A 16,089-nucleotide genomic window follows, 5' to 3' on the forward strand; every position below is an offset into this window, starting at 1 on the left:
TGGCCACTCTAGGCTTGTATTAAACTCCCAAGGTTACAGCTGTTCTCTGCCGTTGAGTTGGTAAACGCTGCCACCACCCAAATGCAAACCCTCTTTCAGATCCCAGGAAGGCGCACTTGGGAATTCCTTCCTGTGGAGTACCCTCAAACCCTTTCACACACGCATCTTCCGGGCCTGAGAAAGAAAACAAAGGAAATTAGCTGTTGCCACCAGCTAATTTAACAACATATGCACAAACCTCTTAGGACACCAAAAATCCAATCCTGTTCTTAAAAAAAGTAAATTTTATTAAAAACAAAAAGAAAGAAAATACATCTGGAACTTAGGCGTTTGCTAGATTTTAAAAAAGCAATTCTAAAAATTAAGCCCCCAAAATAGCTTTCTTGGGGGTTCAGCTTAAAGGTTACAAGCAAACAAAAGCATCTGGGGTTAGCACAGTCCACAAGCTTTACAGAAAATAAAATTAAAAAACCCACCTATTTGCGTCTATCTAAACATTCCCTGTCCCAATGAATCCTTCTAGGTATGGACGATGAATTTTCATACCTGGTCCAAACCTTACACAGCATTCCAGCTGCCCCCATCTCTTCAGCCCAGAGAGAACAACAGAGACAAAGGGAAAGCTTTTTTTCCCATTTTAAAAAGTTCTAGTTCCCATTGGCTCTTTTGGTCAGGTGCCCACTCCCTTTTCTTTACCTGAGGGACATTTTAACTCTTTACAGGTAAAGCAAGCAGCCACCAAGAGGGACTTTATCGCTAACTGGCTGGCTGGGTGTCCATAAAAGGGAGCCCCCCCCCCCGCTTCATTTATCACATCCTTAAATGAACATCATTTCACAAATGAAACATTCCTCCAAATATTCCAGTATTCTGGTACATTTATAAAGAATGTTTCATGTGCCACATCCTGGATAATAATATGAAAAGACTCCATACTTCTAAAATTAAACTGGCTCTTTATTCAGAACACTATTTACAGAGATCCCTGGAGCTACATCTAACATTCTACCCATATGCACAGAGTCTGGTGTCTCCTCCAATCTCTTCCCTCCTGCAACCTATGAACCTCCCTTCAATTTCCATGCCTATTGCTAGAAAAAGTTACTTCATTTACTGGGGTATCACTGATGTTTCTTCCCATAAATGATAAATTCCTGAACAAATACCCCAAGTGGTCAAAACATGAATATTCATGTTAATTCATAACACCAGGGTATACGCTGAAAGTGCATAAACAAGAGCAGCTAACTGGGACCACAAAACTTTTGAGGACCCTAGACAGATTCTTTCATATCAGTTTCTTTCCCTGTACCCCCTTTCTTCAAATAGACTGTTGTTTCCTCATTTTTACTCTGAAAAAAGCAACCCATCCCTGCCAGCATGAATGCAACTCAAGTTGGTGGGGAGCAATGAACTATGTAATACACAGTCACTGCTTTGCCTCTTGAGTATGCACACTTATCAACCGAGGGGCCCTGATCTCCTGATCCCTGCCCTAAAGTTCACATATTCACAACTCAGTAGAAATGTAAGCACAATATTTCGTCTGCATTGTGTGCCATGGATGTCTGTAGTCAGATTTGCCGAACCCATGGGAGGCAGAACAACTAAACTATTTTATTCACCACCTGCTGGCACAGCCCAGCTGTTCTGTGGAATATTTTGCATAGCCCACATGTAGAGCTAGTTCCAGAGTTTCCCTCTTGGTACTTACCTTGAGGCAGCAGACATCATCAAGGACATCATTCCAACCAATGCTAGCGATGAATTGGGAATTGCAGAGCAAGTAGCACATTGTTTGCTTGCTTGTAGGGAAATAACAATCTGCCTCTTCTTGGGGGTTACAACTTCTCATTTTAACAAGATGTATTGTAACCCCTAGCTGAAACAAATCCTCAGTTATGGAGAGGGAGGACAGTCTCATGGCCAAAGCATTGGCCTGATAATAAATAGATCTGGGTACTATAGCCAGCTCTGCTACAGACTTTGTGTGTGACCTTAGACAAGTCACTTAGCTGCTCTTTGCCTGAGTTTCCCCATCTGTTCAATACGGATGATACTTCCCTACTTAGTGGGTGGTTTTGAGCACAAATTGTTTGTGAGATCTTCTGAGCCTCTACTCCTGAGTGACATAGAAAAACCTAAAAATAATATTGAATAAGCAGTATTATCTGCATGGTCTTGTGGCATCTGCATATGACGGCTGTGGTTTTAAACCCCTTTGAATGGCTTTTGAACACACTTTGTCAGGCCACTCCCCTTTGTTAATCCTCTGAACTCATGTTATACAAACAGGTATGGTTATCCATTATCTTTCACAGCTGTGTGCATACATGTGGATTTCCACAGCTCAGAAAATGTATTTTGTGAATTATTTCCTGGCTTTTCAGGACATCTGCATGCAGGGCCGGTGTAACCATTAGGTGACCGCCTAGGGCGCCAAGATTTGGGCGTGCCAAAAAGCCGTGCCCCAAATTTTTTTTTACACTACAGTGGAGTCACATCTTACATGGGGGTTAGGTTCTAAAGTCACCGCATAAGAGGAAAATCGCGTATAGTAAAAATTACCATAAAGTACAGTATACACATACACTAGAACAGGGGTCCTCAACCTACGGTACGCATGCCAAAAGTGGCTCGCAAGTCGATTTTTTTTTTTAATGGCAGGCTGTGGGTCCCGGCTGCCGCTGAGGCTGCTGCCGACCTGGGGTTCTGTTCACTCAGCCGGTAGCGGGCTGAGCAAGGCTGGCAGTGGGTCGGCTCCTACCAGCTGGGGTCCCAGCCGCCAGCCCCGCTCAGCCCGCTCAGGTCCCAGCCTCCTGCCAGCCTGGATGAACGGTCTGGGGTTCCGTTCACACAGGGTTCCGTCCGCTGGCCTGGGGTTCTGTTCACCCAGGCCGGCAGGAGGCTGAGCGGAGCCGGTGGCTGGGACCCCGGCTGGCAGCGGGCTGAGGTCCCAGCCGCCGGTCCCGCTCAGCCCGCTGCCAGTCGGGGGTTCCGGCTGCCGGCCCCTTGCCAGTCGGGGTCCCAGCCACCGGTCCCGCTCAGCTTCCTGCTGGCCTGGGGTTCCGTTCACCCAGGCCACCAGGAGGCTGAGCGGATCCGGCGGCCAGGACCCCGGCTGGCAGCGGGCTGAGCAGTCTGAGCGGGGCCGGTGGCTGGGACCCCGGCTGGCAGGAGCCAGCAGACAGAACCCCAGACCGGCAATGGGCTGAGCAGCTCAGCCCGCTGCCGGTCTGGGGTCCCGGCTGCCAGCCCTGCTCAGCCCGCTGACCATCTGGGGGTTCCGGCTGCTGGCCCCTTGCCAGACAGGGTCTCGGTCACCGGCCCTGCTCAGCCTCCTGCTGGCCTGGGTGAATGGCAGGAGGCTGAGCGGAGCCGCCGGCTGGGACCCCGGCTGGCAGCTGAGTGAATGGAACCCCAGGCTGGCAGCAGGCTCAGCAGTGGCCGGGACCCGCAGCCTGCCAATAAAAAAAATTCAGCTTGCGTGCCACCTTTGGCACGCGTGCCGTAGGTTGAGGACCCCTGTTCTAGTGTATACTGTGTATACTGTGTGTACTGTACTTTATGGTAATTTTCACTATACGCAATTTCCCTCTTACGTGCTGATCTTAGAACCTAACCCCCGCATAAGATGTGACTCCACTGTATTCATTTTTGAAAATTTATAATAAGCGATGCTCCGGGGGGAGGGCGCGCAAGGTGGAAGTTTCGCCTAGGTGCAAAATATCCTTGCACTGGCCCTGTCTGCATGGTCACACTTCTGCTATGAATTTGAACCAGTGTGATTTTGTATTTTCATATACAAAGTTCCTTAAGCTTATTAACATCCAGATCATCTTTAAAAACAATGAGTTACTGGATCACTTCCCTGAATAACCTTCATGTAAATGGTAGTTGTGGACATGCATTCAGTGTTAATGTGATATTATAGATTTGTCCATGAAGTACTGATTTTATGTTCATATGATAAATGTATATGTTTGTCATGGCCTCACATTTATATATGGTCCATGTACAGGCCAGTCCACAGTCAAGGATTTATTAATTTCCAGTTTTCCATAGTAATTTTTCATACAGAAATGTTCTAACTAGAAAAAGGGGCAAAAAACACAGCTGACCTAGTGGCACAAGAATTTATCTTCAATGAATAGGGCCTTTAATTATATTCTAGTGCTGCTGTATGCATGATACTGTAAAACTGCTGAAGAGTAGAGTAAGTAATTGAATAGCAATTTAAGTATGAATTTATTAAATCAGTTAGATTTACAGAAGTGATTTGAAACATAGTACTGCAATATTGGGCGCACCAAGTATATAACAATCTAAAGTAGTTGCTTGCAAGGGTGGTATAGTTTCTAATGGGAATTTGTCTTGGTTATAATAGTAAAAATGATTGATTCTACTTGTCGTGCAAAGCTTATTCTGTAAGTTATTCTTTCCCTAATAGCACCTCAGAGGTAGGCCATATCATTTTAGTTTGCCTGGGAATCTCTGGACCTAGTAAAGGATTTCATAAACTGGTGAGAATTTACAACATCAGTTCAAACTGATCTGTTTTTCTTCTCACGAGACAAGCAATATATACTAGATTAAATGTATCAAAAAAGTTAGTCATATTTTGTATAATTAGATCTCACATATATGTTGCACTTACCTCTGCAAATAATGTACATCAGGTGGAAAAGTAATATTTGAGAAGTAAATCCATATGAGTTTGCACAAAAGGTAGTCTCATGTGCCATGCAGCAGCTAAAGGAAAGGAGAGCAAACAGCGTAACAAGGAGCATGCTGAAGTGCTTAATAGCTATTTTACTATAGCCTCTGGAAATATAACATTACTTCTGTATTTATAGTTTTCCAGGGTGGGAGGGAAGTCACAAGGCTGTTCAGAAAGGAACACAATAAAGATCATCGCTCAATGTTTTATTCAAATAAGCAGGATCTGATGAAGTTTACCTTAAGGTACACATGGGAATAGGTGTAAGTAGTACTGGAATCACAGTAGTTAATTTTATTCATGGGACAGTCAGGAAGGTCTCAGAATACTTTTACAGGCAAACCTTATAGTATCTTTTTGAAGATGTACAGAAATTAGAAGTGTTTGTACAGTCTATACAAAAGGACACAAGTGGAGGAATACTTTCTCTGGGCTTTTTAGGATCTGAGGGAGCCATTTATGGAAGTGAGGTAAAAAAATTTTTAGCCTTAAAGCATTTCTGTTCATAAATGGTAGAAATATGCTTATTTTAGACGTCCTGGTATAATTTTCTCCTGGAGGCATTAGAAAAGCTGATGAAAAATGTAAACAAAAATACTGGGATAATTTGCTATGTCAGGTCTCTGCATATTCTGAATGCACAATCCTAAATAAAACTGATAGAAAATTGCAAACAACGGCATTTAACTTCAGTGTCTGATAAATTGCTAAGACAACTAATAAAACTGTCATTTTGAAATTATTTAGATTCTAGGGGAAAGTTGAGGTGAGGCATGTGTGAATGCACACAGTTGGTTTCATCAAGAAAAAACAAAATCAATACATCTTTCTTTGATATGATATCTAGCTTAGAGTAGATAAAGTAAATGGAGTAGAGTTTCAATGAGTCACTGTCATTGGGGAAACTAGAGCGATGTAAATGAGATTTGACTAGTACACATGTATTCAAAATTGGATTAAAAGTGCGTAGATTAGGATGGCTAACTATCAAGTGGGAAGAAGTGTTGACGTCCTGCTTGAATTCTTCTGGGTCCCATACTAAGTGGTGCTGTTGGTGGTTGTGGCTGTTTTTAAATTATTATTATTGACCAGTTGGGGGATGAAGTAGAGAGTGGTCTAATGAAATGATAAGAAAGACTGTGAAAGCTAGTTTTAAAGATACAATGTGATATTAGTAAAATAAAGTGGGCAAAAAGGACATCTAATAAATGTAGAGTGTTTTACATGGGAATGAATGATGAAGTGTGCACTATTCTTTAAGAATACTGTTAAGGTAATACAACCCAAGAAGGGGAGAATATGAGAAAGACAAAGAATATAGTGGGTTGCTTTACCAGGAATATCGTATGTAAAACAAGCAGAGTAATTATTTCTCTCTAGTCATCACTGGTTAAGCCTGAGATGGAACAGTATGTTCCATTTTTTGCACCAGGGCTTAGGAACATTTAAGAGAGTTCAAATTATTCCTGATTTTTTCCAAGAGAACTGGGCAGGTTCCTTGGGGTAGAGAAAAATATGGCTGAGGGAAGGCCATGATATAATTGACTGTTCCTTCTAAAGGGAATTTTATTATGTCTTTTGAATTTTTTGCTACTTGCAGCAAAACACACATTTTGCTTTTTTTGCTTAGTGTGTGAATTTGTTAAATGCAGCTCTCTGTGTATTCTACTATTCTTTGCTGTGATGACAGCTTCAATAAGATTAGGGTGAACTTGGAGAAAGTACCCATTTCTTTCTATAAAATATCATGTAATCTTGTTGTGCATTCCTCTTAGATGCTTCTTTTTGAACCATGGTTGATGTCTTCAACTAACTTTCAAATAAATAGATTTGGTTATAGTGTCCACACACATTGTACTTTAATCAACTTGTTTCCATGTCAGAATAACTTTTCTTGCCCATGTCCCCTATTAAATCCAGCTGAAGTGTAACAAGGCTATCAGTATGATGGAATCAAGCCAGACCCAGTTATAGAAGTGTAGTTCTTCTATAGCCATTGTCGTACCTTGTATTATTATTTGTGTGCAAACCAGGTTCTCTCTGGAAAATAGCCCAATCATATTGATTATAACGGTAGATGATTAAAACTGTAGATGGAGCTCCTACATTATAATGGGGTAGAGATTGCTCAAGAGATTTAAAAAAAAAAAGCCCCCAAACCCCAACAATTATTTCTCAAATAGCCTTTTTGTCAGATTTATTCTGCTCATGCCTTTTTCCTTTCTTTCTGTTTTCATTGTTACTACTACAAAGCTGTAGTCCTATCGGCTGTTTTGATGCTGACTTTATTCGTGCCCAGTTAGAACTTCTAAAGTTAGATGCTTTTATTTTCAAAAATCAAAATAATTTCTTGTGCAAAAATAAACCTCGTACTCACCACATCAGTCTTGTGAAAGTAATACAGTTCATTTATTAGAGCCAGATTTGAGTTACCCCAGTGTAAAGCTGGAGTAACCTCACAACTGTTACAGAGAATTTGGTCCAAAGTTAGCCAGAATGGAAGGGGGCAAAAAGAGAATAAACAGTAATAATAAAAAAGTTATATACCACAATTATCTGCTGGTGGAGGAGGGGACAACTGTACTGAAGCCAAAAGAATGCTGCCTCCTCCCACCCTCTCCACTGGAGTTATGTCTGTAAAATTTCTGAAATCTAATTGATACTGTGATATTGTATTATAAAAAACTGCCGTGTCATGAACACCTGCATGTATGTGGATCCACCACTACTGACAAACCCTGAAAAAGATATGAACCAGACAGATACAAGAGAAGGTGCTTAGGCTTCAATGACCCTATTCAGGTGCAAATATCTGGGCCAATAGGTGAGCTGCCCTTGGAAAACCAATTTAGCTAACTCCTCTGAAGGAGGGGAGGAAGGTAGGAGCAGTGGGAACTTGCCTGGAACAGAACAAGAGAACAGTGACCAGGAGAGGTTTAAATCAAGGAACATACAGAAATAGGGGACCCAGAAAGGTAGAGGCAGCATGGGGCAGGAGAGAGAAAGTTCAGAGAAGCTGGGTAAGAGGCTTCAGGAGGAAGAGGTCACACACCATCTAGCAGCCTTATGGGACAGGAGTTTCTAACGGCTTTCCTGAGCCCAGATGGGCCCCAGGACTCTGGACAACCCAAGGGACTTAGACCTTAGCCCAAAGAATGCCCTGGAATGGTGAGGGAGGGACATGCCTTTAGTATTTATTGTTTTGTATGATTTGTACACCCTTGTGCTTTGTATGATTAAACATAAAGGTGTATGAGTGTGTGTTGACTGCTTCACAACTGCTTTTTGCCCCTGAGAAAGCTGAACTATAAATCAGAAGCTTAACACCTTCTGGGTGGAGACAGCTATGTTCAAGTAACTGGGGTATCTATGAGGTAAGTACTGGTCCTAGGGCTTATTACAGGTGGGCTGAGGAGCCCCATTTCTGAGAGTCAGTGCCCAGGAAATATGCCAGAGAAGCCAAATAAGGAACCAGCTTGCTGAGGCTTTAGAAGCTTGACACATCAATCCTAGTGGATGGACAGGAGTGAGCACTTGCTAGGATCTCTCATACACCCTCTTGGGTGGAGAGGCTTTGTCTGGGCCATCAGGGGAAAGAAAACCCTTCTCCCCTTTAAGGATTGCCCTGCCCACCTTTTTTTAGTGGATGTTAGAAATAATCCAGTATGGATACAAAATCCAATTCCACTCCATGACCACTCTAACTTCCTGTTCCCCATCTCTTTTTCTCAGAGGTCCCTCTCATAAAGAGGGGGTAAGATACTATCATTGCCAATAAAACATCTTTTCCTTTGGCCTCTTTACAACACCAACTCTTCCCCAAGTGCCTGGTGGGCAGCATGCCTTATGCACCAGTGAAATACTTGCCTATGTGTAGCTGGCTGCTTCAGGATTGCAGTGGAAAGTGTGGGAAAAGAGCCTGTTTAAGCAAGAGTACACTTATTCTCAGCCACTCTGTTGGGAAATGTTGGCTCTCTGAGATTGGTGTTTGGATCATCCAATGTATCTTGTGACTACTCAAGATCTTATAACATTCACAAAGTCTACTAAAATATACCGATAGTTCACTCTGCAAAAGCAGAACAAGTATCTCAGACAGTCAGTATCCTCAAGTCACTTTGTGTTTGTCTACAGAACAAGATTGATGGTTTTAAATCACTATAGCTGATACCTGAGTTATACCATTTTTAGCCTGTGAGAATTAGTTTACACATTTTTGGGGTGGGAAATGGAAAAATAAAGGTTCTGAGAGCAATGGAAAGACAATAGCTTCTTAAAAGCATTACCTGATATTGCTTTGTATCTTTTAACATCCAGAATTCATTGGAAGAAGTTTAGTGAACAAAACAACAAGAACCTTTATTTGATCATTACCTCCTTATGTTGGATTCTAGTCACTAGCTGTTTGGCCTTTTATCTGCACCTCAGACTTCAGATGGCTTCCAGTTACATCTGCACACAAAGTTAGAAACCAGTGATTTTTAGATATCCGAGGTAAAAATGAAGGCAACTGTGTAAAATACCAAACAGAAACAGCAGCTTATGGTACATGCCACTAAAGGACTCCTAGTAATCAACTGTAACATTCATGCCCTGAGAACAAACATATTTTGTGGGGCTGTACGAAAGCAATAATATTAGTCACCAATCTCAGAAATGGTATATTTTAATAAAGAATATGACATAGCTGATCTCAGAGTCCTGCTGTCAGTATCAGGGGACTCCCGTACTTAAAAGAGATGACTTTTCATCTCTGGCACCACAATGAGTCTGAATAAGGATAGGCTAACCTGGCACCTACTTGCTAGCATCTGGGGAAGAAAATTACAGTGGATTGATTCAAAAAGGGAAGTGATGTGGTCTAATTGGACAAATAACATGATGTTAACAGCATGCTTTTTAGGGGAGGTGGAAGAGCTATAATGGTAAGCTGTCAAGAGAAAAGACAGCACTTGTTAACTACATGATCAGTCAACTCACACTGTCTTTATGCATGCCTCTGGGAAAAGCTAGTTCACAGTGGGCATATTCAGCTATTGCCATTGTCATTTGCATACTAATAATTTGACACTTAGGCACGTCTACATTACAAAGTTATGTTGACCTACATTACATCATGCCTCAGTTCTGACAACGCTTGTGCGTGTGAATACTTAGCTCCTTGTGTCTGCAGTGTGCATCCTCAACAGGAGCACTTCTACTGATGCAGAGTGCAGTGCACCATGGGTAGGTATCCCATTGTGCAATTCATCACCATCCAGTGCAGGGTCTTTTGGGAAGTTCCTGCAGAAACAAGTCGCGCAGGGGTGACTGGGGTCAACTTCCCATAATGCAGTGTTCTCCATCCCATAATTTCATCTAGATTTCACAATTTGTGTGCCTTCTTTTCAAAATTCCCACAAACCCATGTGTCTCTCCTTGCTGTCCACCATCTCTAACAGAAGACTCGGCAATGTGCCAGACATAGTGGATGGTTTTACAGCAATGGGTTCCCACATTGCGATGGGGTGATGGATGGCACACATATCCCTATTTTGGCACTGGATCACCTTGTCCCTGAGTACATCATCAAAAAGGGCTACTTTTCTATGGTTATGCAAGCATTGGTGGATCACCAGGGACACTTTACCGACATCAGTGTGGGTTGGTCAGAGAAGATGCATGACGGGTGCATCTTAAAGAACACAGGACTATTCAGAAAGCTGCAAGCAGGGACTTTCTTTCCTGACCAGTGGATTACCATTGGGAATGTTGAAATGTCAATAGTAATCCTCAGTGACCCAGTTTAGCCCTTGCTCCCATGGCTCATGAAGATGTACACCGGATACTTTGACAGCACCAAGGAGCGCTTCAACTACAGGCTCAGTAGGTGCAGAATGACAGTTAAATATGCCTTTGGTCGTTTGAAGGGTCACTGGCATTGTTTACTTACAAGATTGAACCGCAGTGAGAAAAACATCCCAATGGTTATAGCTGTCTGCTGTGTTTTGCATAATATCTGTGAACCAAAAGAGGAAAAGTTTCCACCCGGTTGGAGGGCGGAAGTGGTGCAGCTGTCAGCTGAATTTGAACAGTCAGACACAAGGTTTAGTAGAAGAGATCATTGCAGAGCTACACAGCTCAGGGAGTCTTTGAAAGACCATTTTAATAGTGAGCCAGAGTAGTGAGTGTTGTAGAAATGTGCTCTACCTGGCCCTGTTCTTTTGCAACCTGATACGAATCTTGTAGTGATTGCTATGCATGTAGGAATATTACATTGTCAATGCACCTATTAATATTGTTTGTGAGTGGTATTATGAATAGTGCAACACAGTGCAGTAACAGATATTTGGTCGCTATTAGACCCACTCAGCAACAGCCAGCATATACTAGGAACTAATTCAGAATAAAATTCTATTTTTTGGAACAAAATTAATCTTTAACATGAACCAAGCAATTTAAAAAAAACCATTTAAAACTTAATAAATTAAAGGAACAGAACTTATGAAGGGGAAAGAACAGTCATTTCCATTTCAGGGACATATACACCAACTGTGGCTTTTGCTTTAAAAGGTGCCAGGGGGGAGAAGGCTGAATTCACAATAATGACTAGGGCGGTAAGGGTGGGGCAATGTGGGACAGCTGCTGGAGGACAGTAATGGTTGACATAAGTAATGCAGTGTCTTTATTCTCACTGCATTGACCTAAGTATATTGACCATGACTCTACACCACTCATGAAGGTCGTGTTATTAAATCTACATAGCGAGGCACTTACGTCGGCAGGAGCCAAATTTAAGTGAAGACACATCCACAGCGAGGCTGATGTAAGCTGTCTTGTGTCCACCTAACTGTGTAGTGTAGACCAGGCCTTACTCTTACAGGAATAAATTGGGAACCAGAGAGGCAGGAGAGTATAGTAGTTGAAGCAGATGCTTAGGGGTTGTGGACTTTTTAAAAAACCCTATAAATGCTAATTACATTGAAATATTCATAGGGCTTCTGATTTTCTGTTTTTACCAATAAACACCAATATAGCACCCCCAATAAGAGAACAAATTTAAAAAGAAGAAAATAAAAGGAAAAAAGAAATTGGCATTTATACAATAAATGCCAGAAAAACACAGGAAGTGCTTACTTGTATTTCAGGACTTGTCTACAGGGAACACTAATGAAAACCATGAGGGTATGATTTCCGAAGCACACTAATGTGTTGCACATTAATTGGTCCATGTAGACCCTGCTAGTGTTCACCAAAGGTTACCTAGTGCACTTTAACGTAGTGCTGTTTGAGACAGTACTACATTAGGGAACATACACTAGGGAACATTATCAAAAGATTACTTATGACAGTATATATGAGTGTAATGAGGAATGTATACAATATACATTACTCATTACAGTGTATATGAAGAGAAAGCCCTCAAAAGCCCCGATTAACTACAAAAATGAAATTAATAAACACCAAAAAACCAGAAGTCCTAACGTTCAGTATAGATGATCAAATCAAAGACACTCAAATAGATGCCAACTAGTGTCCTGTGTTTCAGCTGATGATTCAAATTCACAATTTACTTAGTCTATAATGTACTTCTACTTAAATTATAAGGTGTTCAGGGTAGGAACTGTCTTTCTTTTTTATTTGTATTGTGCCTAGCACAATGGGGCTGGGGACTTAAGGCACTACCACATTACAAATTAGTAATAATAACAATAATCTGTTCATAATCAATTTCTTATTCCAAACAAGGTAGCTCTTATACATGCTGCTACTTTCAAATGTAAAACATTTTGTCTTGACTACACTAACTTTTACAACTAGTTGCATCTCCCTGCTATCACTTTGGTTTTAACACTCTTAAGATTTTTGACCAAATGATTATTACCTTAGCACAGAGGATAGAGGTTAACAAGTTATGAAAATGTGTATTTGATTTAAGAGTTGGCAAGAGAAAAACAGGTATGAACAGATTGGTTTTACTTTCTAAAATGTTCCAGAAACAGATGAACTTTATTTTAATATTTGTTTCATCTACCTTGAAATGAGAACTGAAAGGGCTTTGATAAATGGTTTGGAAGCTTCACCAGTTTAACTGTAACAGCCTCTGTCTTTTGATAAAACGTCATGTAATTTTCCACAGCAATTCTCCTCAGACAGTCACAGATAGCCCTGACATTTCTTACAGTTCTCTACTGAAGGGACTATTTTCTTCCTCAGTGGCGGCACATTGCAGTCGCAATGCTGTGATAAAAGACCCTGGGCCAGATTCTCAGCTGGTGTACATTTTTATAGCTCCATTGGTGTCGGTGGTGATATAAAGACAATTTACACCAGCTGAGGATCTGCCCTCCCTATACTTTTTTGTGAAGTGATGTGAATAGGTCCCTACACCTTTAAGTTCACCTGAAAATGCAGAATTGTTCTTGTAGAATAAACATTAACTGGAATACACTTAACCAATTTTTTTTATAAGCAAGACTTTCAACAGCCATAGCAGGCTCCCTATAGAAAGCTTCCTTTAAGAAGATTTCTAAGCTGTTTCAGTGCCCAAATGTGTTTTAGTATCTGAACGGTATTGTTTTTATTTAAAAGGAGCTCATTGAGCTGCAGCATGCACACCACAAGCTAAACAAGCAGTATCATGATAAAGTGGCGGAACTGATGCATGCAAACAAGAGAGTGGAACAACACGAGGATGAGGTTAAGAAGCTGAGAAGTCGGGTGGAAGACCTAAAAAGTGGGCTAAACCAGGCAGAGGATAAGGTATTTAAACTTTTAATTTGTTAAAGGAATCTGTCGTCACTTACAGTTTATTCCCATATTCAAGGGCAATACTGTAAATGCATTTATATATTGTAGAGTTATGTGTTTATTTATGATCCTAGGACTGCAATCTTTGACATTAGACATAGAATTTGACCTCTTTAGTCCCTTTGTCCATTGTCCTACCAATATATGAGTCTTTCTGAAGATTTTATATGTCTCTATAAATCTAATAACCCCCCAATTTATCTTTCTACTGAATATGCCAACTAGGCTGTTATTAGACAATTTGGACAAAATGTGTGCGTGCATGTGTAATATGTAAATATAAAAAGAGCTCATTAATTAACTAATTTTTCAACATTCCTATGAATACAGATTATTTTAAATCACAACAGCATAAAATTCTGCTGCTTTTGCCAAACACCTTCTATTGGGTACAAAACCCAGTTTAATCTGTTTCATTATCAATTACCCTTAAACATCTTAGTCCTGGTCTACACTACAGGGTTAGGTCAAATTTAGCCGCATTACGTCGATTTTATAATGAATGCATCTACACAAGCAACCCCATTCCGTCGACCTAAAGGGCTCTTAAAATCGACTTCTGTACTCCTCCCCGGCGAGGGGAATAGCACTAAAATCAACCTTGCTGGGTCAAATTTGGGGTAGTGTGGATGCAAATAGATGTTATTGGCCTCCGGGAGCTATCCCAGAGTGCTCCAATGTGACCGCTCTGGACAGCACTTTCAACTCCGATGCACTAGCCAGGTACACAGGAAAAGCCCCGGGAACTTTTGAATTTCATTTCCTCTTTGGTCAGTGTGGCGAGCTCAACAGCACAAGTGACCATGCAGTCCCCCCAGAATTGCAAACGAGCTCCAGCATGGAGCAAACGGGAAACACTGGATCTCATTGCTGTATGGGGAGAAGAATCTGTGCAGCCAGAACTCCGATCAAAAAGAAGAAATGCTAATGTATATGCCAAAATCGCACAGGGCATGATGGACAAAGGCTACAACAGGGATACACAGCAGTGCCGCGTGAAAGTCAAGGAGCTCAGACAAGCCTACCAAAAGACAAAGGAGACAAACAGTCACTCTGTGTCAGAACCCCATACATGCCGCTTCTATGATCAGCTGCATGGCATTCTAGGGGGGGACCCTACCACTACCCCACCACTATCCATGGACACCTGCAAGGGGGAAGTCTCACGCAACACGGAGGAGTATTTTGTGGATGAGGAAGAGGAGGAGGAGGAGAATGTGCAGCAGGCAAGTGGTGAATCCCTTCTCCCCGGCAGCCAGGACCTTTTCATCACCCTGGAGCCAATACCCTCCCAAGGCGGGATCCCCGACCCTGAAGGCGGAGAAGGCCCCTCTGGTGAGTGCACATTTGTAACTACAGTACAGGGTTTAAAAGCTTAGCAATAGTGTTTAATGTTTGATTTGCTCTGAAGACTTGGGATGCACTTGCGGCCAGTACAGCTACTGGAAAAGTCTGTTAACGTGTCTGGGGATGGAGCAGGAATCCTCCAGGGACATCCCCATGAAGCTCTCCTGGGGGTACTCTGAAAGCCTTTGCAGAAGGTTTCTGCGGAGGGCAGCCTTATTTCATCCTCCACAGTAGGACACTTTACCACGCCAAGCCAGTAGCAAGTAGTCTGGAATCATTGCAGCACAAAGCATGGCAGCGAATGGTCCTGGGTTTTGGTCGCATTCAAGCAACATTCGGTCTATATCTTTCTGTGTTAGCCTCAGGAGAGTGATATCATTCATGATCACCTGGTTGAAATAGGGGAATTTTTGTAAGGGAACAGTAAAAGGACCCCGTTCATGCTGTTTGCAATTGGCTAAAAGGGATCATCCCTGAGAATAGCCACATGGTGGGGGGAGGGGTGAAGGGCTCATCCCAAATAGCCACACAGAGGGGGGAGGAATGAAGGGATCATCCCAAATAGCCACGGGGAGGGGTGGGGGGAAGTGTGTGCTGCACATCCACCCAAAAACCACAGCCCCTCCTTTTAAATGGCAAACCCAGCCGGCATTGCTTGCTATGGGAAAGGAGGGTGCTGCAGTTTGAAAACATTCCCACATGTTATGAAGGCATTAGAAGCCAAATCCGCATACCCTTTGGCTTACTTTGGCTGCCTGGAAACTGAATTCTGTTGCCCAGCCATGTGTGATGTGTCACCATTCTGGCGGGCGCTCAATATAAAAGGCAAAATGCGACCTTGTACCTAAAGCACATGTGCTGTCTGCTGTGAATTCCTTGATTCACTGTGAAAGAGTCTCCCTTTTGTTCTCAGAAATGTATCATCTTAAATTTTACTCTCCCTTTTTATACCCCCACAGGTGCAAATGTTTCTATGCTCCCCCTATCATCTCCGTCCCTGAGGTTATCGCAGATTAGAAGGCGAAAAAAATGCACTCGCAATGACATGTTTTCCAAGCTCATGCAGTCCTCCCGCACTGAATGCATGGAGGCATTCAGTGGCAGAGTCCAGGAAAACATTAAGTGAGTGCGATGAGCAGAGGCAGTATGCAATGCTGAGACTAATAGGGGAGCAAACAGACATGCTCAGGCATCTGGTGGAGCTGTAGGAAAGCCAACAAGAGCATAGACCA

General features: G+C 42.2%; 1 protein-coding gene across 1 annotated transcript in view; it reads left to right on the plus strand.

The window, feature by feature from the left end:
• CCDC102B (coiled-coil domain containing 102B) overlaps positions 1 to 16,089 on the plus strand; it is a 328,414-nt gene that overhangs the window by 180,568 nt on the left and 131,757 nt on the right. Inside the window, exon 6 of the mRNA XM_065399851.1 lies at positions 13,292 to 13,462. Coding sequence (XP_065255923.1) covers positions 13,292 to 13,462 — 171 coding nt within the window. The remainder of the gene's footprint in view (positions 1 to 13,291; positions 13,463 to 16,089) is intronic.

This window comes from Emys orbicularis, chromosome 2, assembly GCF_028017835.1.
Source record: "Emys orbicularis isolate rEmyOrb1 chromosome 2, rEmyOrb1.hap1, whole genome shotgun sequence".
Taxonomy (NCBI): Eukaryota; Metazoa; Chordata; order Testudines; family Emydidae; genus Emys; species Emys orbicularis.